Source organism: Sus scrofa, chromosome 7 (genome assembly GCF_054392235.1).
Source record: "Sus scrofa isolate SSC_HxYL_T2T_F1_AM1 chromosome 7, Sscrofa_HxYL_maternal_Yorkshire_Landrace_v2.0, whole genome shotgun sequence".
In the NCBI taxonomy this organism is placed as follows: Eukaryota; Metazoa; Chordata; class Mammalia; order Artiodactyla; family Suidae; genus Sus; species Sus scrofa.
The window spans coordinates 46,923,129-46,945,375 of NC_139389.1; the positions used below are offsets into that span (position 1 = coordinate 46,923,129).

The following is a 22,247-nucleotide window of genomic DNA, read 5'->3' on the forward strand; positions in this document are numbered from 1 at the left end:
TCTGGAATTAGATAATGGTGATGGTTTCACCTTCAAGATAATAAAAACTGGGAGTTCCCACTGTGGCTCAGCGGGTTTACAACCTGACGTAGTGTCCATGAGGTGCAGTGGGTTAAGAATCCAGCATTGCTGTTAACTGTGGCACAGGCCTGCAGCTGCAGCTTTGATTCGACTCATAGCCATATGTCAGGTGCAGCCATAAAAATAAAAAACACTAAAAAAAGATAACTGTACACTTTAAAATGACAACTCTTATGTGAAATTTAATGTTGTATGAATTATACTTCAATAACAAAGCAGATTTTAAATATTTCATTGTTTAAAAAAAAAAAAAGGAGCTCCTGTCATGCTGCAGTGGTTAACAAATCTGACTAGGAACCATGAGGCTGCGAGTTCGATCCCTAGCCTTGCTCAGTGGGTCGAGGATCCGGCATTGCTGTGAGCTGTGGTGTAGGTCAGAGAAGTGGCTCAGATCTGGCATTGCTGTGGCTCTGGTGTAGGCCGGTAGCTACAGCTCCAATTAGACCCCTAGCCTGGGAATCTCCATATGCCGCAGGAGTGGCCCTAGAAAAGGCAAAAAGACAAAATAATAATAATAAATAAATAAATATTTCATTGTTCATAACATATGTGAACTCTAGCATACTAAATTTAAAAAGTCCAAAGGGAAAAATATTCTAAGAAAAAGGTTTCCTTTCCCTCTGCCCATGCCCCAGATTAGCACATCTCAAAGACAGACTCAAAACACCACTGAAGAAGGGAGATCTAAGCAGCAAACCAGGGGCTGGCGGTAGATAGGTGAGGTACATTTAGGAATGAAAGCTGTGACCAACATCCTTGATTGTCCCTGAGCAGAGGAATGTGATAGGTGATGAGAAACAGATCTCGGGCTGAGCAAGGGAGAGAAGGTGGTGATGACAAAGTGTTGGCAGCCCTGGTACCAGGCTGCTTTCCATTGCTTCATCCAGAGGTCATGCCTGAGGAATGACAGTCCTTAACTGATATAAACTCACCAGCAAGAGGCCCTGAGATACTTCTTACCTTCTTTTCTACTGATGGCTTTGGTTGTACATTATGCAGTTTATATTTGTAGTGTTATGAATAGTCCCAAAAGTTACCCAAACCACAGATTTATTTGGGTAGTAAAGTAGACCCCCATGACTCTAAAAGTGCCAGGATTTAAAAATGAGAAACAAAACTAGGCTAACAGTTTTTGTGTGGTGTTTTGTTTTGGTTTTTTGTCTTTTTAGGGCCACACCCATGGCATATGGAAGTTCCCAGGCTAGGGGTCAAATTGGAGCTGTAGCTGCTGGCCTATGCCACAGACACAAGCAACACAGGATCCGAGCCGCTTCTGCGACCTATACTACAGCTCATGGCAACACCGGATCCTTAACCCACTGATCGAGGCAAGGCCAGAGATCGAACTGGTGTCCTCATGGGTGCTAGTTGGGTTCGTTACTGCTATGCCATGGCAGGAACTCCAGGCTAACAGTTTTAAGGGTAAAATTTGGAGTTGGGGCAGCTCAGATTTAAATGAATCTCTGCGTTTGAAAGACTTAAAGGTCAACTAAATTTTATTTGGTTCTGGTTCTTATTTTCACTGTGTTCCTGAGCACAGGCCCAAAGCACAAAAAAGGAGTAAAACAAGCACCTACTGGCATTTGAGATGGACAGAGAGTAAGGTGGTATAATCCTTAGAATTCTGAAAGATTGCTTGTCTGCTTTTGAGTACCAGAAGTTTTCATGGGTATAGAAGAGGTAGCAAGGCTGAATGGAAACTACCAGACAGCTGTCTTGAAGTCTGAAATTCCAGGATTTTTCAAGTACACCCTTTGTGATTGTCCACCTCCCTTTCTTGAGACTTTGTCTACTCATACCCCGTTCCTCTAAGGACATCCCCAATTTTTACCATGATTCTTGTATGGACCAGTAAGGGAGGCTGAAACCAAGATAAGGAGATGTTCTACTTGCTGGGAACACTGGGCCCAGGAGGGATGAGAGGATCTGAATTTCACAGCTTTAACATAAGTATCATGGCAGAAAATGAGAGATGAAAGTTAGGATATAATTTGAGATAAGGAGTGGCAAGTTTAATGTATACACCATGCCTAGCCCCATCTTGTTCCTTCTCTACTGGTACAAAGATACAGCCACACATATATACCATATTTGCTCACCCACTCATGATATCCTGGCAGATAAAATGACAGGGACTTCTCCACAACTCATTCCTGGCCCAGCAACCATACCTACCTTCTGCAAGACAGACCCTAGAGGTGACTGCCCACTGGCCCCCAGAGTGTTCATCATTTATGTGGCTTCTACCCCTGCCTCCCTGGGGCAGAAATGTCTTCTGCAGTCTTTCCTTCTAGAAATCTGAAGACTTCTGGAATTGCTCCTGAAAAGAAAGAAAGATAGGTATGTGAGAGTGAGTAAATGTCACCATAATCATCCTAATGTAGATAGGCTATGGGAGGGATGGATAGAGCTTTAGCAGAGGCAGTGTATCAGAGAGATGAAAGAAAACAGAACCTCAATCTCGTTGACTTAATCTTCCTTTACCATAATGTAACTCTGTCTCTATTTTCACCCTGCTCATTCACTTCCCTTAAACATGCTCATTTCCCTTGTCTTCTATAAAACCTTTCTTGCCTGATCCTCCATGAGTGGAAGGAACAAGCCTATAAAGCTTTTAATCAATACATCTAGATATGAGTTATCTTCTGCCCTTTTGCATACAACAAAGACTTTGTGGTATCTTTTGTGTACCTGAATTAAAGTAAGTTTTGCGAAGTCTCTTGATTTATATAATACAATGTCCAAGTGCTTATACAGCATGAATGGAAATGCATAACTGGATCCACATAGGTAGGAGCTAGAGAAAGGGAAGAGGAAGAGAGTAAGAAAAGAATGGTATTCTTCAAGAATGGAGATTCCTAAAGAGTGTATGTTGCCCAGCCTTGATGGAAGTAGAGGAATTTAGGGAGTCTTGTGGGAAAAGTAGCATTACCTATTTGTCATAATGGAAAAGTGATGAGAGGAATGAAGATAGGGATACAGTAAAAGGGAGAGATACAACTTCAAAATAAAACACTATTTTTTAATACACAAAAGTATACAGAAGGAGGGAAAAACTAGTCTATAATCCCACAGCACCAGATAACTCTTACTGACATAAAAATTACATATTTCCTATGTGTGTATTTTATATTTGTATAAAATATTTGTATTTTATATCAAATGCACTTTCATGGTCAGAATGTTCAAAAAAGATACAAAAAATGAAAGCATCACTCCTTCCTCTCCCAAAGACAACTTTTTTGGTTAATTTTTTTGTTTCCTTCCAGAAATAAATTGACAGCTTGATTTAGAGTTTTAATGAGGTGACCAAAGGATGCTGGGCCATGAGGGGCTTAATTACTCATTCAACCAAAGCAGAGGGATTTGGGGTTTAACTGACTGATTTCAACATGCCTATGAAGTCTGGGTAGAATGAAAAAGGGAGCCATCTGAAAATCAAGAGTCCTCAAAGCTTATTATTGCTAACTCCAAGGTCAGTGTACCCTCCCTTCCTATCCTGCTTTTCTTCCTGGAGCTTCAGGGACAGTGTGTCCCCTCAACCCCTGGCCTGGCACCACTATTCAAGAAAGCTGTTGAGATGAAGGGGTCACTGGCAACCTTGATATGCACTTAACTGTTATAGACAGTGCCTTGTACACAGGATCCAGGACAGAAGCAAGAGGACAGTCAGCTTCCAGAGTATTAGCACCCAGAAAATACAATCAGCAATTTACAGCTTTCACTCACTTAAGTATTCACAGTTAATAAAAAATAGCTATTAACACCTTAATTATTTTAACAAATTTTTATTGAGCCCTCTTAATGTGCCAGGCAAGTGTGCACTATGAGTACAATGATGAAAAAACAGTAAGCAAAGACAGACCTCCTGCTTTGGTGAGTTTATAATCTAGTGAGGGATGGGTGGGAGGGAGACATATATTAATCAAAGAAACAAACAAATTTAAAAGTACTACCACGTTAAGTGCTACAGTGAAAAAATGCACATGGTTCTTTGAAAGTATATAAAGATGAAGGGCAAATCTTGTTAACTTTTTTTTAGGAGAAGTTTCATTGTATACATAATTTTTACTTAAAGATTATATAAACATTATTGTAAAATTAAACTCTAAAGAAAGAAGAAATGTGTTCGTAATCCCAAACTATTTTCATCTCTCCATGTTCTCAGAGAATTGTTAATGAATGAAGACCTTGCTTAGGTTCTCATCAAGGGCTTGGTAGGTATAAAGAACCAGTTTGGAAATATGTATTTTTCACTTAGTTCCTTTATAGGCCATTCCTTCTCTTAGCCCACCTCCATCTTTTTTTTCTAACATACTTAATGTCCCTACTGTATGCCTGTATTCTATGTCCAAACACTCCAGCCCTACCTCCCCTTTCTTTCTCAGGCCCTGAATCTTGCAGTCTGATAAATGGACATATATTCTGGCATGCTTTGCTACGAAAACATAAACTAACTTCTTGACTTTTTTAGAAAGATGGAGTGGCATAGGGTAAAATGGATATACTTAGCAGAAAGGTTAAGAGTATTTTGTGTCCTGAAGCAAGCTGTGAAGAAAGAGTATTGTTTATAAGCAAGAGACCTCCATTCATAATGCCAAGGAGGATTTTTAGGGGGTTATTTATACAACTTAGGTAAAACTTTGTGTTTGCCCAAATTTAAACCTAAATGCTGATCATCTGTTCTCACAATTGAGGGAGTCCAATAAAATCTGTTTCTGATGTCTGCAGAAATTTAAAAGTTATATACCATAAACTGCATGTAAAGATTAGGGTCCACTCTTTGCATGTACCTTTGTCTCCTAAGATGAAAATTTATTCAGTACTGTCATAGTACTGAATAAAAAGAAACAGCCCCTATCTCTAGCAACTGCATTAGAGTTCTGCCCTTCCTTTCACATGGCTTCTCTGGATGGGCTCCAAAACCTGATCCCAATGGTCAAAGAGGAAGCTAGCAACACTTTCTGACCTAACTACAGAATCCTAAAAGCTCTCCCTGTTTGTTCAAAGCAGATATGAAGAATGCCATTGCTTCGAGTCTTAGAAGTGGGCATTGTTCCAGTAAAAAGCCTAAGACTGGTAGGTGTCTTTGGTATAAAACCTGAGGTTATCAATAGTACAAGGGGAGTTGCTCAAAGTACTCCAGCCTCAGCCTTCTTGAATTAGTTCTTCTCTTCCTAGATTTTGCCTCTTCCCTTCCCCATCCTTCTTTAGTGGCCCCCTTGAGTAAGATTCTGACTCCTTCTGAGATGGAGTGAGGTTAGGAGTGGGATCTGGATAGGATTAACCCCTTTCCATGCTAAACCCACCCATCTATCCCCCAAAGGGAGATGGAACTTACTAAGTGAACAGGCCTGAAAACCAATAACGATTTGCATCTTAAACTCTTCTGGTTCTCTGAATTCCTGCAGATAGGGTCCTAGAATGGGGAGTTCTCTGGAGAAAGAAATATATCTCTGAAGATTGCTTGGGTTTACGTTCTGCTAGAGGGCACCTTCTGAGTCTGCTTACAGTTTTTCGGCCAGAAAAATGCTCTAAACTCAGGCTTCAGCCTAAAAAGCAGACCTAAGATTGCTCAGGATGGCCTAACCCTGTACACATTTGGTATGAGATGGAGATAATGATCCTCCATCTTAAAAGAAAAAAAAAAAATCCCTATGACACAGTAAGGCAAAGTAACTTGTCCAAAATCATATCAAGGCAAATGGCCAAGGAACATCCAAGGACCTAACTATTCCAAAGCTGTGCCCTTTCCACAAGATGAAGAAGGGAGGCCAGGACAAATTCTAAATTAGTCAAGTCTTAGAAAAACATCCTTCTCAAAATCAACACAGGGATTCTGCAACTCTGCAAACAAGGAAACAGGGAAAAAAAGAATTCTTAGCAACTTGCATTTTTTTTTTTTTTTTTTTTTTTTTGAGGAGTGAGTGGGAGAATAAGACTCTGAAGCCTCTGTTGAGCCAGGTTATAAACTGCTGACAACAGGGATATCAAGAGGAAACTGGGACATTTATTAGAAAATCTAAGAACCAAGCTCCTTATTCCTTAAAAGCACCTTCAATTAGAACAGGAATGTTCTTGGGGACCTCAGTTCCCAGAGGAACACTGGGGAGAGTCAACATAATGGTATGTACAAAGTTTCACAGCAGAAAAATGCCAAAACCAGACACTGTCACCTACTTACTACCCATCCAGGCAGCACTGGGGGACAGATCATATAGCCTAACAATCTGACATGAAGGAATTAGCCCTAATAACTGGGAAAAGAAAGTTGGGGTTGGGGGGACAGACAATACAGTAGCAGGAGTTCACTGCTCTAGTTTTCCTGTGGAGTTCAAATGTGTGTGGTTTCAAAACAAAAATCCAGAAAGAAACATGAGCTTAACGCATTTATTCCAAGTAATCAACACATTAAAAATAAAGTTAAACTTGTCCAAGCCAACTCATAAATTCTTTAATCTTTTGAACAAAATGTACAACCCAAAACACCACACTATGGTGGAAATAACCTGGGAAAAGAAGAGGTAGAGGAAGGAATACATATGAGTGTGGAACAGAGAATGAGTCCAATCTCAAAACAAGTTTCAGATCTTCTACCTCTTCACAACAGAAATGACTGCTAAACAATTTAACACAGTGTCAGTGGATCACAACAGAATGAACAAAGGCCATTTCAAAAATAAAAGTGACCCAAAAAGCGTATCTGCTTCTGGCACTGAGCCATGAATAAGCCTTACCGATTTGTCGTCTTCCAAAAGTGAGCCTGCTAGATTTTCTTCCATGTTTATTGAGGCCAATTCCAAACAGGCTGTAGGACCATCTCAAGCAAAGGCAACAGAATGAGGGAAGTGTGGGGGTTGACATGCCACAAGGAAGTAAACAGTAAACAAGAGAGCTACTCACGCTGCATTTCAAACAATGTTAAGGCAGGCCCATCCAAATGGAAGCCTAAGAGATGAACAATCCTTCCTGTATCAGCAGTTCTCCATTTCAGCAGGCTTTCTTGTGTTTCTCCCAGAGATCCATCAGCTGCCCAAGAAATTGGGTGGGAATACAACATAGCAATTGGAGAAGTCAGCTCTGTCTCCCTCCTCCCCCACATTCCAGAAATGGCAGAGTCAAAGTCAAAATACAATCAAAGCACACTATATGGTGAGCCAGATAGACATTTTGATTTTAATGACAAAGTAGGAGAAAATAAATTGGTAAAAATAATAATAATTAACAGAAAATACTTTTTTACAGATATGTATAGAAGTTACGATTGATTTGTCTGGTATCTTAAGGAGAAGGAAAAAAGGAAAGGAGGTAAATTTTTTAGCTTCCATGAACATTTACTGTAAGACGCTGACTGCATCTCTTGGTGTAGGTTCCAGATGAGACAGTCCTGGGTCATCTGGGCACCTGATTTTTAGAAGCCAATGTGATTCATCCACAAGTAACTCTGGAGGTGTATCCTTAGTCATGAACACTGGATTCTGTGTGGCCGTGGATGGCATCAACAGCAGTTTCTTGTGCAGCTATTTCCTGAGGGACCATACTGCCTCCAACTACCTGCTCCCTTGTTTGGGACCCTGAAGCCATAGATTTTACCATATTCAAGGGGTTGTCATTGTACTCATCTACTTGAGGAAGTGCTATCTCTGTGACGGATGGATTCGGTATTTCTAGCTGTAGTGGTCCCATCTCCAGGGAACTACACTCAGGAAGGCCACCCGGCTCAGAGAGAGGAGAACATATCTTCTCTTTTTGAACTCCAGATGTCCGAGTGACGAAGTCAACAAGGTCTGGAAGGCAAGGAGATTGCCCAAGGCCTAAAGGATTAATTGTTTCTGATTCCAATCTGAGTGAATCTTGTTTCTCTAATTGAGAAGTTTCTTCCATTTCCTCAGACATCATTCCTCCTGCTAACAGGTCAAGGGATTGGTGTGTTCCCTCTAGGCTTCCCAAGCCAAGGCCAATATTTTCTACAGAAAGTCCAGTTTTCAAAATATTAGGAGTGATCCTCCCACTTCTGGGATTAGATGAGTTTTGTTCACCCTCTGCTCTGAAGTTAAGTACCAGGGTTTTGGGAGAATCTAACGGAAATTCAGAAAAGGATGGTACTGGTTCAAAGTCAGTGAGAGTGGAGGGATTACTTCCTATAGGTGACATAGAATTTCCTTCACATCCTTTCTGAGACAGGGTAGCTGGGGATCTGTGTGCTGGGTCTACCTGATTATTGCAGAAATCAACACCTATATCCCCCAGGTTCCCCAGGGCAGCAAGCTCTTCTACTTTTAAGTCTGTAACTTCGAAGTTTTCTAAGGCCTTGCTTTCTATGGTCACTGTCAGTTCTGGATGGACATCTCGAGGCTTCAGGGCTTCTGTTTTTGGTTTCTCTGGGCTCTTCCAGGTCTCTGGCTTCTTATTCTTCTCATCCCAAACAGTCAGTTCATAGATCATTTTACCCTGAAAATCTTTTGATCTTTCTCTCTTGAGTTTGAGGCTTCTGTACCTAGAAGTTCTAGAAGCTGATTCTGGAACTGAACTTCCTAGCCACTCCTCACTACCAGTTGATACTTCTTGCTCCTGTTCACTATCTGTCAAACACATATCTGATCTGGCTAGGGAAGGAAGAAGCAATTCTGGGGCAGAAATTTTCACAGGTGTATCTTGTGGGTTCTGGAGTAAAGACCTAGCTTCTGACGGAAATGAGTCTATTTTTGCCTTTGTGGAAGAGAAAGCCTGTGCACTTGATTCAGTCACTACTTTATTGTGAGTTTTACTTCCTGTTATCAACTTCTTGGCCTGCTTAGCCTTTTTGTCAGTCATTTGCAAGTTGGGCTGTTCTACTTCTCCCTCCCACATATATCTGTTCTTATGGTTCAAATTAGAACCCTCTATGCTATTGGGCCCAATGTTGATACCTGTCTCCTCTCCTACTGTTCTCTCAGAGAGCTTTGTTCCCCTTTCTTTTAGTTCAGTGCTTGTCTCTGCCTCACTTTTTCCACAATCCTTAGATTGGTGGCACTCCTGGCTTTCTTCATCCTGGTTACTAGATTTCGCAAGATGGGTTTCTACCAACTTCTGAGATTCCATGGTATGACAGTGTGTATCTGACAGCTCAGAGGCTAGTTCTACACCTGGTGGCCCTGGCTCTCCCAGGTCAAATTCCGTTTTCCCCTCTGGAGAGACATCCCTCTCAGCATCACTTTGGAAAGAGCTAGAAGTCCACATGGCCAAAGTCTCTGTCTTTGAGGTAACAGTTTCATAAGGCCTGTTTTGGCACAACCTTGTCAGAGGCTGTAGGAAACCACAGCCGCTGCCTCTGCTTTTTGAGTCTACATTTTCTACAACTGACCATTTCCCTAGGGACACTGGAGTTTTTGAAATGGACTTTTCAGGGCTGCTGACTAAAGGAGCAGAGACCAAATTTCTATCTGGAGGCAACTCCTCTTGGGATGCGCTGCTGTTCAAAGCAGAAGTGGAAGAGGTGTCTGAACTTTCAGCTTTGCTTTCCCCATTGGCCAATGGACCACCACTCAGCTTAGTCTCAGGGGCCCCCTTTCCACCACTACTGTAGAATATGTCATATAGATCCTTAGCATTGGCTGTGGCTAAGCATGAATTTCGCTTTTCCAATTTTTTGGCTTGTTCACTGAACACACTTGAGAGGGGAGGTGGAGGACGCACTAACACAGAGAACAGGGTCTGGTCCCGGTCACTCTCACTCACCCCGGGAGCTGTTTCATCAGAAGGAATGGCAACCGGCTGTGCTGAGGCGATGATGGCTACCTGCGGCATCACTGGATTCAAAATGTTAGGACCCACAAAGCCAGGGCCGACAGTGTGAGATACAGCTGGGTTTGATTTTACTGGAGCCAAGAGAGTACTTGCTTGAGCAGGAGATGGGGCAGCTGGATGAGGTATAACTGGGGGTGGTGGAGGTGGTGGTGGAGGTGGTGGTGGAGGAGGTGGTAGCATTTGTTCAGGTATATGCGATGGCTCATTCTTTTCAGCCAGCACCATTTTTTCCTCTGGAGATCCTTTCAGAATCACCTCTTCCCCTCCAAATGCTTTAGAAATGATGTCAGGAGGCAACAGGAGATCAGCTGAAGACTCTTTAACCACTGGCAGAGGCTTAGCAGCGGTCCCAGAGGACTTGATGGACAGAAAGGTATTAAGAGGTGCTGGCTTACTCACTGTAGCCGAACCTGACTTGCGGAGGACTGTGGATGGGATGGGCAGGTTGGGTCGGATCTTAGTCTGAGTTGAAGTTGTCACTACAGGCATCCAAGGGCTAGTATGTGCAACAACAGTTTTTCCAGAGAGCTTGATTTTGATGGGCTTTGCCTTTCCGGCTTCGGCTTTGCCATCCTCTTTGTCCTTACTACTTTCCACAACCTCTTCTTTGGGAATACTTAGGGCCACTGAACTTTTTTCCTCCTCTTTTTCTGGCTTTTTCCAGCTGAATTTCCCAAAAGAGGAAGATATTGGTAGTTCTTTCTTTACTTCTTCTTTTAATTGGAGTTTAATGCTAGACTTCCTTTTATTTTCAGTCTTTTCAGGGGAGTTCCCACCCTCAGAGAGTTGGTCCTCTAATTCCTCAGACACTCTGTCATCCTCCTTTACTTCTTTCATGATCTTTGCCTTTTTTTCTTTCTTCTCTTCCTTTGGTTTCTCACTGAGTTTGCGCTTTAGCTCACTCTGCCGTCGCCGTTCTGTCTCTAGGACCACAGCCAAGCCAGCTTGGCGGTCCAGATTCCGCCGCTCCTCATACAATGGATTTTCAACCACATATTTCTAGGAAAAAAAAAAAGATAATAGTTCAATAACTGGTCAAAATACTAAAAGAGAGAAAAGTTGTCCCTGTTACTGTTAGAATTCATTTAGAGTCACCTTCTTCAAGGCTATAGATGGTTCTACTAGGTCAGCATTTCTTACTAGGATTGAGGAGAACTTCCTAGGGATTACATAGAATTTGAAGCATTAATGACTTTTCCTGGCTCTGAGTTTGACAATGTCAAAAGGATTACTGCAGAAAGTGGGAAGCTCCATAGGCCACTACAAAGACCAACCTTGTATTTCTCATTGTGTTGATGACCTTTCACATGTTGCTCTCCAGAAATTGGATCCCCCAAAAATTCCTCACAGAGCTGGCAATAATATCCAGTGATGGGAATCAGAAACTCAGAGCCTGAAATAATTGAAAGAAAGTCAAGAAAATAAGTCATTTCCATCCAGAATGACAGCAACTAAAGCACACACAGGTAGGTATCTTGCAGTTGCAGTAAAATGGCTGATGACATAGAGGACTTTACCCACTTTCAAGTCAGAAGGAGCAGTTAGATGAATTTCAGTGGTATGTCTTCCCAACTAAAAGTTTTAACTCAAGACCTCTATTCCTTCTATGTTTTGGAAACACTAACTGGTTAATTCAAGAGTTTTCCATGCCAGATTCATTTCTGTTGCTGATTCTCCTCAAAATCTAACCAGCACTAACCGTCTTAGGAGATTTAAAAGCTATACTCCCAAATAGCCCAATGCCATTTATATGAGGATTTCTCATATTGTTATTTATTACTTAGGAATCTATCTTCCACAGATGTAAAGGATGTAGCAGCACTGACTACTTACAAAGGTAAGAAATTAAGAAGCTTAAAGACAAAGAAACTCTCTATTTCTCAACCTCACCTCTAAAAATAACTATTCAAAAACATTATAGTTCTTAGTTGAAAAGGTAGTTATATTATTGCACCTCTACTGTTCTTTTAACCTGGATTTCAAATAATTAAGATTTTGGTGCATAAGCCAGTGACAGAGAAAGTCGTATTTTAGTCTATGTGCTCCTGAACTGAGCAGAGAAAGTTGTATTTTAGAGTGCTATGTATGTATATGTTTAACATCTGTTAGATTTTTGGCCGTACGTGTAGGGATCGTTCTTGTCTTACAGATGACTATTTCTTTAGGACCTAGTCACTGCTTTGTACATGAAAAGCAATCTTACAGCTTTGTTAGAAGTAATGGTTACATCTCACTCCATGCTGCTTCTTTGCATCTTAGCTCAGGGATATCTCTTCACTAACTGACTGTAAAGAAACCACAAAAAAGGGAGGAAACATACCTTTTGCAGGAACAGTTATCTTGTCAGTGCGCTTTACTGCATCTTGCTTGGCCTCACTCTGGGTCTTTGAAGCCCAAGGTCTGTTGTAGGGATCCAGTGTCTATTTGCAAGAGGCAGAGGTGCTCACACAACAGCACTAAAAACTGAATGACCTACTTTTTTTCTTTTTCTCCCCCACACCACGGAGGACCAGAAGCCCCCAGCTACCCACCCCCACCCATTCTGCCAACTGTTTAAATGGAAATCACCTGTGGAAAAGGTAAACAAATGTTAGAGAAAGTACCAGCAATGGATAAAATGAAACAAAGAATCAGGTACTCAAGGAATCAAAAGAGGTAGAAACCTCACTTACACTTGTCATGGTGTTTAGTTACAGGCAGGTCCCCTGGACTGAGCGCCCTGGGGATGATGTCTCCTTTGTTGGTATCTCTTGGCTCTTCAGAGTGGGGCTCCTGCCCATATGAGAATGTTTCATTTTTCCAGCTTTATAATGCAGATAGGAGTATATGAAGGCAAGGAGGGCAAGAATAGAAATAACAGAGGGCAAGATACCTACCTGTGTGTGCTTCTTATTGTGCATATGGGTGAAGAAGTCAAACATGGTCCCACAGATGGTGTTGCAGTCTTTGCACCAGTGATTGCCAGCATCATAATATTCATAGGCAGCAACCGGCTGATCAGATTGTTTAGCAGCTGGCTGGGGGCTCTCAGCAGGCTTGGGGCTCTTAGTACAGGAATTCTCATTGTTCACTTTTGATTCCTAGAAGAGGGGAAAACCTGAACTAAGAAGGAATTCAAGGCAGTCCACATCTGTCTTCTCTCAGAAAAAGCAAGTAGCCTACCACAATAACACAAATAGGACCATTTAACCACAATTCCAATGTCTAAAGCTGCACAAACTGGGAAAAACCCCATGAGAAAGCTGTCTGCAAGGTTCAAACAGAAATGAATAGATTCGGAGTTTCCGTCGTGGCGCAGCGGTTAACGAATCCGACTAGGAACCATGAGGTTGCGGGTTCGGTCCCTGCCCTTGCTCAGTGGGTTAACGATCCGGCGTTGCCGTGAGTTGTGGTGTAGGTTGCAGACGCGGCTCGGATCCTGCGTTGCTGTGGCTCTGGCGTAGGCCGGTGGCTACAGCTCCGATTCAACCCCTAGCCTGGGAACCTCCATATGCTGCGGGAGCGGCCCAAGAAATAGCAACAACAACAACAAAAACAATAACAACAACAACAACAAAAAAAGACCAAAAAAAAAAAAAAAAAAAGAAATGAATAGATTCCACAGTGCCTTCATGGAGAATAAATCATAATGGCAATATATTTACTCATATAACCTAAAATATCTAGAAGAATACCCAAGATTATGGAAACACTGGTTGCCTCTGGGGAGGGGAAGTAGAGAACAAGAACAGAAAGGAGTCCTTTACCTTATACCCTTTGGCAGATGTTAAATGTGTTACCTATGCATTAGTTAAATTTATATATCCTAATAACAACTAGGGAGAGAAGAAAAACCAAAATGGAAAAGGTAATTGATAGCATAAACAAGCGCAGAAAAGAGATAATAATCAATTCTCTTAGCACAGACACATCCTGGTACAGAAAACTGGAAAGTACAGTTGACATAGATAAAAGGGATGGTCATCTCTGTAGCATGACTTAAATGAGTCTGGGTAAAATATCTCTAACTGCCCAAAATACCACCTTAGAGTTTAACATCTTTTTTTTTTTTTTAATTTATTTATTTTTTTGTCTTTTTGCTATTTCTTGGGCCGCTCCTGCGGCATATGGAGGTTCCCAGGCTAGGGGTCTAATCGGAGCTGTGGCCGCCAGCCTATGCCAGAGCCACAGCAACGCAGGATCCGAGCCGCGTCTGCAACCTACACCACAGCTCACGGCAACGCCAGATCGTTAACCCGCTGAGCAAGGGCAGGGACCGAACCCGCAACCTCATGGTTCCTAGTCGGATTCATTAACCACTGCACCACGACGGGAACTCCGAGTTTAACATCTTTGAGTTAACATGAATCCTCTTTTAAAACATATTAACTCCCCAACATTAAGTTATCAACAATAAATACTTTAATATGAATTCATTTGTAAGCAAGTTGGGAACAAGGTACTCAGGGAATGAAAATTCTGGATAATGTTGGGGAGTGAAGCACAGAAAAAAGATAATTTTGGAACACAGAGAAGGTAAGTCTGAATGAGGGTCTACAGTAGACAAGATAAGGGAACTGGGCACCTGTAATATTGGCTGGTGGGAAGAGGAAGATGGAGAAAGGGATACAATTAAGACTTCAAGGATACTCTTTCCCAATCAGAGTCCTATTCAAGAATCACTAAAGAGATCACACCCAGCAGGTAGGGAATGGCCACGTGCATACACTGCTGGTGAGTACTAACAGGCACCATCTTTCCAGAAGATAATCTAGGAATAGATATTACAAATCTCAAAATTCTTTATATCCTGACCCAGAAATTCTACTCTTTGACATTTACTCTAGAGAAATTTTTTAATTGTGTCAAACTATGAGTGATTTGATTGGTTAAATTTTGGTATTCATTCAACAATAACAAAAATAAGGTTGCTAAAAATGCTGCTATAGAAGTCTATTATTGACATGGAAAGATGTTCATGATATACTGAGAAAAGTAACAAAATATATTTGAATAATCAATAAAGATATGTAAATAAACATAGAATGTCATTGTCACCTTATCCAAAAGACTTCCCTAATTACTCTATCCTTTACCCTATTTTCTTTTTTTAGGCACTTGTCATTACCTAACCTGCACTTGCTTATTTATTGACTATCTTCTCCTCTCCTATTTCACAAGAATAAGGACCTAGTCCATATAGTTTCCTACTATACTTCCCATATCTAGAATAGTGCTTGGCACTTTTTTGGAGATTAAGACCTATTTGTTAAACAAATGAACAGAAGAAGGGTATCTGGAATAATATATGACAAGGTATTAGTAACAGCTGTGTCTAGGTGAATGGAATTGTGGAATTGAGTGTATTTGTTTATTTTTATGAAATGATCTATTCAAGAAAATACTAAACAAATTATGCATTTTAAAAAGAGGCAAAGAAAGAAGAAATACCAAGGACAGGAAACAAAGGCCATGGAGAGAACATTCTTTACTGATGAAATGAAAATCAAATGGCAACACATCCTTGTTAGTATCAGAGAACATGAAGACTCACTAAAGTCAAGATGATATATTATCAAGGAGTTGGTTATAAATGGAACTCCAAACAATGTAGTCAACTACAAAGGGCCAGAACTTTCAAGCTCTTCTCCCATTCCAAGGCCCTGCACTCCATGTTACTGGTATAAAAATATTGTCCTACCTGGTTGAGAAAGAGAACTCTCTCAGGAAGATATAAAAATATTACAGCTTCATTGACAGAGAATACAGAATATCTTCTTCTCTAACCCCCAACATAAACTGAGCATCTACTATGTACTAGACATCCAGATGCTGTGAGAAACACAAAAGTCAGAAACTATATATTCTATTATTCTCAAGAAGCTCTCCTTTAGTGGAAGAGAAAGGCATGAGAACTGACATGATCTTAATCATATTTTCAATAAGAGAGAACAAAATAAGTCTTATAAAGAAACAAAGTAATATATAACGGGAGTGCCAAAAAAGCTGTTCCCTCAATCTGGGTATAATTCAGGATTTCCTCATGGAGAAGCAAGTATCCAAGTTGGGCCGTAGTGGATGAATAGGGTTGGGAGAAAGATTATTCCAGGCTAGGAGGATTATAAAATGCAAAATTAGAGAGCATACTATACATACTACACATCTGGAAAAGCATTTTGAAGTGGCAGGAGTGTTAAGGTGTGGTGTCATATTTCTTGAGCACTACCCATTTACTACATGCCAGGCACATATGAACTATGTATCGGGGACTATATTGGAAAATCAGATGGATATGATCCCTGATCCCTTGAACCTTAAAGTCTATTTGGCGAACACATGTAATTATATAATTACAACAGTCATAACCGCTAAGAAGGAAAATGTCAATGTATTATAAGAGTATTAGGCAAATTTAACAACCTGGAAAATCAAGGAAAGGAGTCAGGGAAATAAGTTAAGCTGTGACCTGAGGATGAATATGAGTTAGAAGACAGGATAAGAAAAGAGTGGGAAGAGGATGGTAACCAGAGGAAAGAGAAGATGCAGACATTAAAGGGGATGAACTATTTGAGGAATGAAAAGGCCAGTAATGAAATTACAGAGAACAAAGGGAGAAAGAGGCATGGAACAAGACTGAAGAGGTAGGCAAGCAAGTACAGCAATCACTGGCTATACATGGAGAAAGAATGAAGACTGTAGCAGTAGGAGCAAGAATTGAGGGTGGCTTGAACTTGGATGAAATAGAGATGATGAGATGAATGGAACTGAGATTTACTTCGGAGGGAGAATTGGGAGAATCTGTATTTGATTTGCTGTGTGGAGCAATTGAGGAGAGGGAAGGACCAAGAATGCTTTTCAGGTTGTTGGCATGAAAACTATTAGGTAGTGGTGTCATTCATTGAGATGGGTAACAATGGAGGAAGAAAAGGTTAGAAGGAAGGGGAGCACAGTTGTTAGTTTAGTTTAGGCTATATTGATTTTGAGATGTTTATGAGACAATGAAGTAGAAATTGTGAGTAGTCTACTGGATACTCAGATTTGAACTCTGGAGGATCATCTGAGCTATAATATAAAACTGAAAGTTGTCAGTATGGTATTTCAGCATAGGACTGCATGAAATGACCCAGAGAGAAAGAAGAATTCTGGAGAACTAGGCTAGAACTAAGCCCTGAAGAACTAAAATATTTAAAGATTAAACAGAAGCAGGCAGCATACAAGGAGGAAAAAAATGTGATAAAAGTCGAAGAAAACATTTTTTAGGTGAGAGTGGTTCCCTGTATCAAATACTAATTTTTATTTTCTTTTGCCTTTTTTTTTAGGGCCACACCCAAGGCATACGGAAGTTCTCAGCCTAGGGGTCGAATTGGAGCTTCAGCTGTGGCCTACAACAAAGCCACAGCAACAATGGATCTGAGCCACTTCTGCAACCTATACCACAGCTCACAGCAACACTGGATCCTTAACCCACTGAGCAAGGCCAGGGATTGAACCTGTGTCCTCATAGATACTAGTTGGGTTCATTACTACTGAGCCACAACTGGAATTGCCTCAATTACTAATTTGAACTTCCTCAATTACTAATTTGAGAACTGAAATTTGAGGCTGTACAACATAGAGGTGACCTTGTTACTAAACATGAACCTACAAAATGGTATTACAAGTTATGAGAAGACTAGAAGCTAGACTGAAGTGGGTTAAGGAGTAGATCCTAGTACCAGAACATAGAGGGCCCTGACTGTTGAGGATTTGGGATTCTACACTGTGGGCAATGGAGAAGTGCTAAAATCCTGAAGGCAAGTACCACTGATCTGAACTATGCTTGAGAACTCTAGCAAGAGTAAGAACAGGTTGGAAAGGAAGTTAAGAAAATGGTTGGTTAGAAGCCTTTTTTAGGGCCCTATGGAAATAAGAGATATAAGAGAAATAGAAAAGTTGAGTTATTACCTTGCTGTTGGAAGAGGAGTTTGAGGACGATGACATTTTTTCTGGGCTCTTAGATTTTTCCGCTTTCCCCATCTTCTCAGTAGGCTCTCTACTGTCGCTTGAGGACTTCTGTGATTTATCCAAAATGTTAATTCCCAAGATCTGAGCCACTTTGTCCAGCTCAGACTGCTTTTTTTCTGCTTCTTCTGCCTCTTGTCGAAGTTCTGCAATGTCCTTCATAATGTTATCCTGAAGCCGACTCACCTCCACCAGGAGTGGGTCCTTGTGCCCATCCTTCTCTCTTCGTTTCTTACGCAGCATTTCCCCTGAATAATCAAAATGTTCACAAACAAAAAACAAAAACAAGGAAAGTAGGTTAAGATATCAAGTCACTTTTCAGCCACAAATACTAATTCTCAAGACTTTATGGTAAAAAAATCTTTCTCTGTAAAATATTTGACAAGCAGTTGATACTCTCCTTCTATATGGGCTGGTTTAGGTGAAGCTCCTATTGAAGTAAAGGTTAAGTGATTACATTATCTTTTTATTAGCTAAGTTATTAGTTAAGGCTCTAGGGACAGGTTTCAGGGAGGGGCTCCATGAATCCCCAAAATGGTATATACTAGTTTGTGGGCATGTGTTAATATGCATTTTAACTATGAATGTTGTGCTTGTCCTCTTTAGAGAACCAGAGAATTATTTGGAGGGCAAAAAACTTTCAGCCACATATTTGACTTTATCTGACTTGAGAACCCTTCACCACACCTCCACTAAGTTTTAGGTTTTTGCCTCAGGCTCACCTAACGTTACTTCTTATTCCAAAATGCAGGTCCTCATGAATTAATCCTCACAGGATTAATAACTAAGTTTCTCATCCCTAAATAATCCAAACCCAAACAGAAGAAGTTATATTTTCTCCCATTCTCTGCTATTCCATGCTGTCATCAACCTGCAATATTCATTCATTCATTCTGGTCTTTTGAGGGCCACACCTGCGGCATATGGAGGTTCCGAGGCTAGGGGTCTAATCAGAGCTGTTGCTGCTGGCCTACACTGGAGCCACAGCAATGCCAGATCCAAGCCGCATCTGCGACCTACACCACAGCTCATGGCAACGCCGGACCCTTAAACCCACTGATCAAGGCCAGGGATCAAACCTGCAACCTCATGGTCCCTAGCTGGATTTGTTTTCACTGTGCCACAATAGGAACTCCTCAACCTATAATATTAAGAAGCTATGATTCTTCCTTAGTGTGTATATGAATTCCTAAAAGCATAAATGAAGAGATGGAATCAATTGAGGTGTCATGGACCATCTTTTTTGTGCCAAAAAGGAAATACTCAAAAAATGATGGGGATATATTAAAAGAACACTGGAGCCAACTTAAAGGAGCTCTCACTGGCCACATGTGGAGCAATTTGAGCATGAGGATAAATAATAATAGTAAAATATTATAACCTACTAAATGAAGAATCCATTAGTTCATACTGATATAAATAGACAAATAAATGGGGGAGGAGGTGTGGGTGGAAAGTTCCCCCTGACAGAAAGCCAGCTAATTAAGGTAGAAGAAATGATGAAATCAGAAAAATCACTATTTAACCACCATCATAACAACCAATTGGGAAAGAATCATCAACGAATTTGAAAACTAGTGGGATGAAGTTTGAGGAGTAACTGAATATTTACATAGTCTCAAAGTATCTCCCCTATAAGATACTTACTAATTGAAAAGGGTAAAATAGTAACCTTACAATGAGGAAACCTGGAAGACACCAACTTAACCAAATGATCAAAGCTGATATCGCCAATATGAGACAAATCAACACCTGATATAAACTTAGCATTACTTCCATCATGTTCCTGCCAAAAATACATAATCTGAATTTAATCAAAAGGAAACATCGGACAAACCAAAACTAAAGGACATTCTACAAAATATGTGACCTCTTCTGTCAGTGTCACAAAGTACAAAGATCTAGGGACTGTCATAGATTAAATGAGACTAAAAGAACTTGAGAACTGAATGTAATGTAATCTTTTTTTTTTTTCTTTTTTTTGCTTTAGGACATCAGTGAGACAAGTGATGAAATATGAATAAGATCAGTAGACTAGTATATCACTGTTTTGGTTTTTTCTTCTTTTGTCTTTTTAGGGCTGCGCTCGAGGCATATGGAGGTTCCCAGGCTAAGGGTCAAATCAGAGCTGTAACTGCCAGCCTATACCATAGCCACAGCAATGCCAGACCCCAGCCGAGTCTGCGACCTACACCACAGCTCACAGCAACGTCAGATCCTTAACCCACTGAGTGAAAACAGGGATTGAACCTGTGTCCTTATGGATGCCAGTCAGATTCATTTCTGCTGAGCCACGATGGGAACTCCTAGTATGTTACTGTTGATTTCCTAATTTTGATTAAGTATATTACAGTTATGTAAGTGAACTCTTTGTTGTTAGAAGACCCACACTTAAGTGTTTAAGAGTAAGGGTACATCTTATCTACAACTTACTCTTAATTCAGGGAAACTTAAACATACATGCACACACACTACTGAGAAAAAAGGATAGCGTAAATGCTAATAATCATGGAAAACACTTGAGAATCATTTACACTATTAACGCAACTTTTTTATAGGTCTAATTATGTCAAAAAAATTTTTAAGAGTTCCCATTGTGGCTGTTCCTCAGTTCCCCTGGTGGCTTTACGGGTTAAGGATCTGCTTTGTCACTGCTGTGGCTCAGGTCACTGCTGTGGCACAGGTTCAATCCCTGGCCCAGGAACTTTTGCATGCCATGGGCAGGGCCAGAAAAAAAAAAAAAAAATTTTTTTTTGAAAGTGAGGTTTCACGTCAATGAACCTGTCTGAGTCCCCAAATCTCTCCATTTGGGTCTCCTACTAAAGTTACAGCAGTCATGCAAAGGAGTGTCTGATACCTTGTTGTTTATGAAGCCGCTCCAGTTCTGTCCTGAGATAGTACATCTTCTTTTGGCGAGCTTCCCGGTCACTCTTTAGCTTTTCTCTCTCTTCAATAACCTGCAAAGTACAAAATACTAAGAGATCCTTCAATCTCCAACATCCTCCATTTTCTATTGCTCTTTTCCATAAACCTTCATGGTAGATAATATCTATGCAAGGGTCCAAATGCCTGCACACAGGGGCTCTGACTTAGGGTGAAGGTATATTTCATTCCAATCCAAGTGCCAAAATAGAATTATCCTTTCCAGAATTAAATTGATTGGAAAGTACTATTTTTGTGCAGGAAGCACTAAATATTAGATAGTGGTTCTTACCCCAAAAGGAACCATCAAGACAGCAACTAATAGGTGTTATGGATGAAGCATTGTTAGTGGCATTATATATATGTCATCTTATTTAATCGTGACACTATCTCTGTTTCACAATAAGAAAATTGAGGTCGTAAAAGATTAAGTAACATAACCAAGATCACAGAGTAAGGGGATTTTAAAATTCAGGTGCATATGCCCTAAAGCCCTTTATCTTTCAAATGCATTTCTATCATCTAACAAATACGGCTTGTCTATCAAGGACTCATGTGAAAAACCTGCATATTGTCAGCCTTGACTTGAGTGCTAGGTTCATAAAGGGAAAGCACTAGTCTTCATTGTCTCTGCAGTCCTAGATTTTGTTGTGCTAAACCTATCCTCTTCTTTATTAAAAGACTTCAAAAAACTAAGACTGGGAATTCCCACTGGGGCTCAGTGGAAACAAATCTGACTAGTATACATGAGGACACAGGTTCGATCCCTGGCCTTGCTTAGTGGGTTAAGGATCTGGTGTTGCCTTAAACTGAGGTGGGTTAAGGATCTAGCATTGCTGTGGCTATGGTGTAGGCCAGCAGCAATAGCTTTGATTTGACCCCTAGCCTGGGAACCACCATATATGCCTTGGGTGTGGCCCTAAAAAGACAAAAAACCCCCCACAAAAACCCAAAACAAACCCAAAACAAAAGACAAAGACTGAAGTTCAGAATACCCAAGAACAACAGAAAATTAAGAGGTGTTTTTTGTTTTCTCAGGGATTAGCAAAATTTCTTTTAAACTAGAAAAAATGAGATTAGTCCTCCAATTTTACCTTTTCTATTTTTCTTCTTAGGCCTTAACTATTTTATTAGCAAACCAAATTTACACAAACTACAATTTTAAGTTCCTTAGATCACCTTAACAAAATGAATTATTATTTATTAAGGACCTTCAAAATTAACAGTATATAGTATTTTTTTATCTGAAATTCTTTTATTGTATATTGTATGTCCCCTATGTAATTTTTACCTATGCTCTAAAACATTCAGAATTATTATATCTTAACCCTAGCCATTACTCCCTTTCTATAGCCTGAGAACCCAATGAACCTTAAAAGTATAAAAAGTACTTCATGAAAGTGTCATAAAATATATTATTATTCCTGGACTCTAAGTTAAAATAGTAAAGTTTATTTTTTGGTTTAATTATCAGCAAC

General features: G+C 40.4%; 1 protein-coding gene and 1 long non-coding RNA gene across 4 annotated transcripts in view; one reads left to right on the top strand and one right to left on the bottom strand.

The window, feature by feature from the left end:
- The window catches only part of LOC146401553 (uncharacterized), an 838,561-nt gene that overhangs the window by 401,157 nt on the left and 415,157 nt on the right, over nucleotides 1-22,247 (top strand). The gene's annotated exons all lie outside the window — the stretch shown is intronic.
- Nucleotides 1-22,247, bottom strand: part of ZNF318 (zinc finger protein 318) — a 51,060-nt gene that overhangs the window by 14,167 nt on the left and 14,646 nt on the right. The window contains exons 5-11 of one of the 3 annotated variants that reach the window (XM_084968150.1): nucleotides 20,705-20,804; nucleotides 17,791-18,095; nucleotides 12,744-12,947; nucleotides 12,540-12,639; nucleotides 12,188-12,287; nucleotides 11,142-11,260; nucleotides 6,458-10,866 (exon numbers count right to left, since the gene is read on the bottom strand). In XM_084968150.1, coding sequence (XP_084824276.1) covers nucleotides 12,241-12,287; nucleotides 12,540-12,639; nucleotides 12,744-12,947; nucleotides 17,791-18,095; nucleotides 20,705-20,804 — 756 coding nt within the window. In that variant the 3' untranslated portion in view covers nucleotides 6,458-10,866; nucleotides 11,142-11,260; nucleotides 12,188-12,240. Of the gene's footprint in view, nucleotides 1-2,256; nucleotides 2,402-6,457; nucleotides 10,867-11,141; nucleotides 11,261-12,187; nucleotides 12,288-12,539; nucleotides 12,640-12,743; nucleotides 12,948-17,790; nucleotides 18,096-20,704; nucleotides 20,805-22,247 lie in introns of those variants that run through there. The other 2 variants (XM_001926792.7, XM_021098752.2) reach the window with 2 other exon arrangements.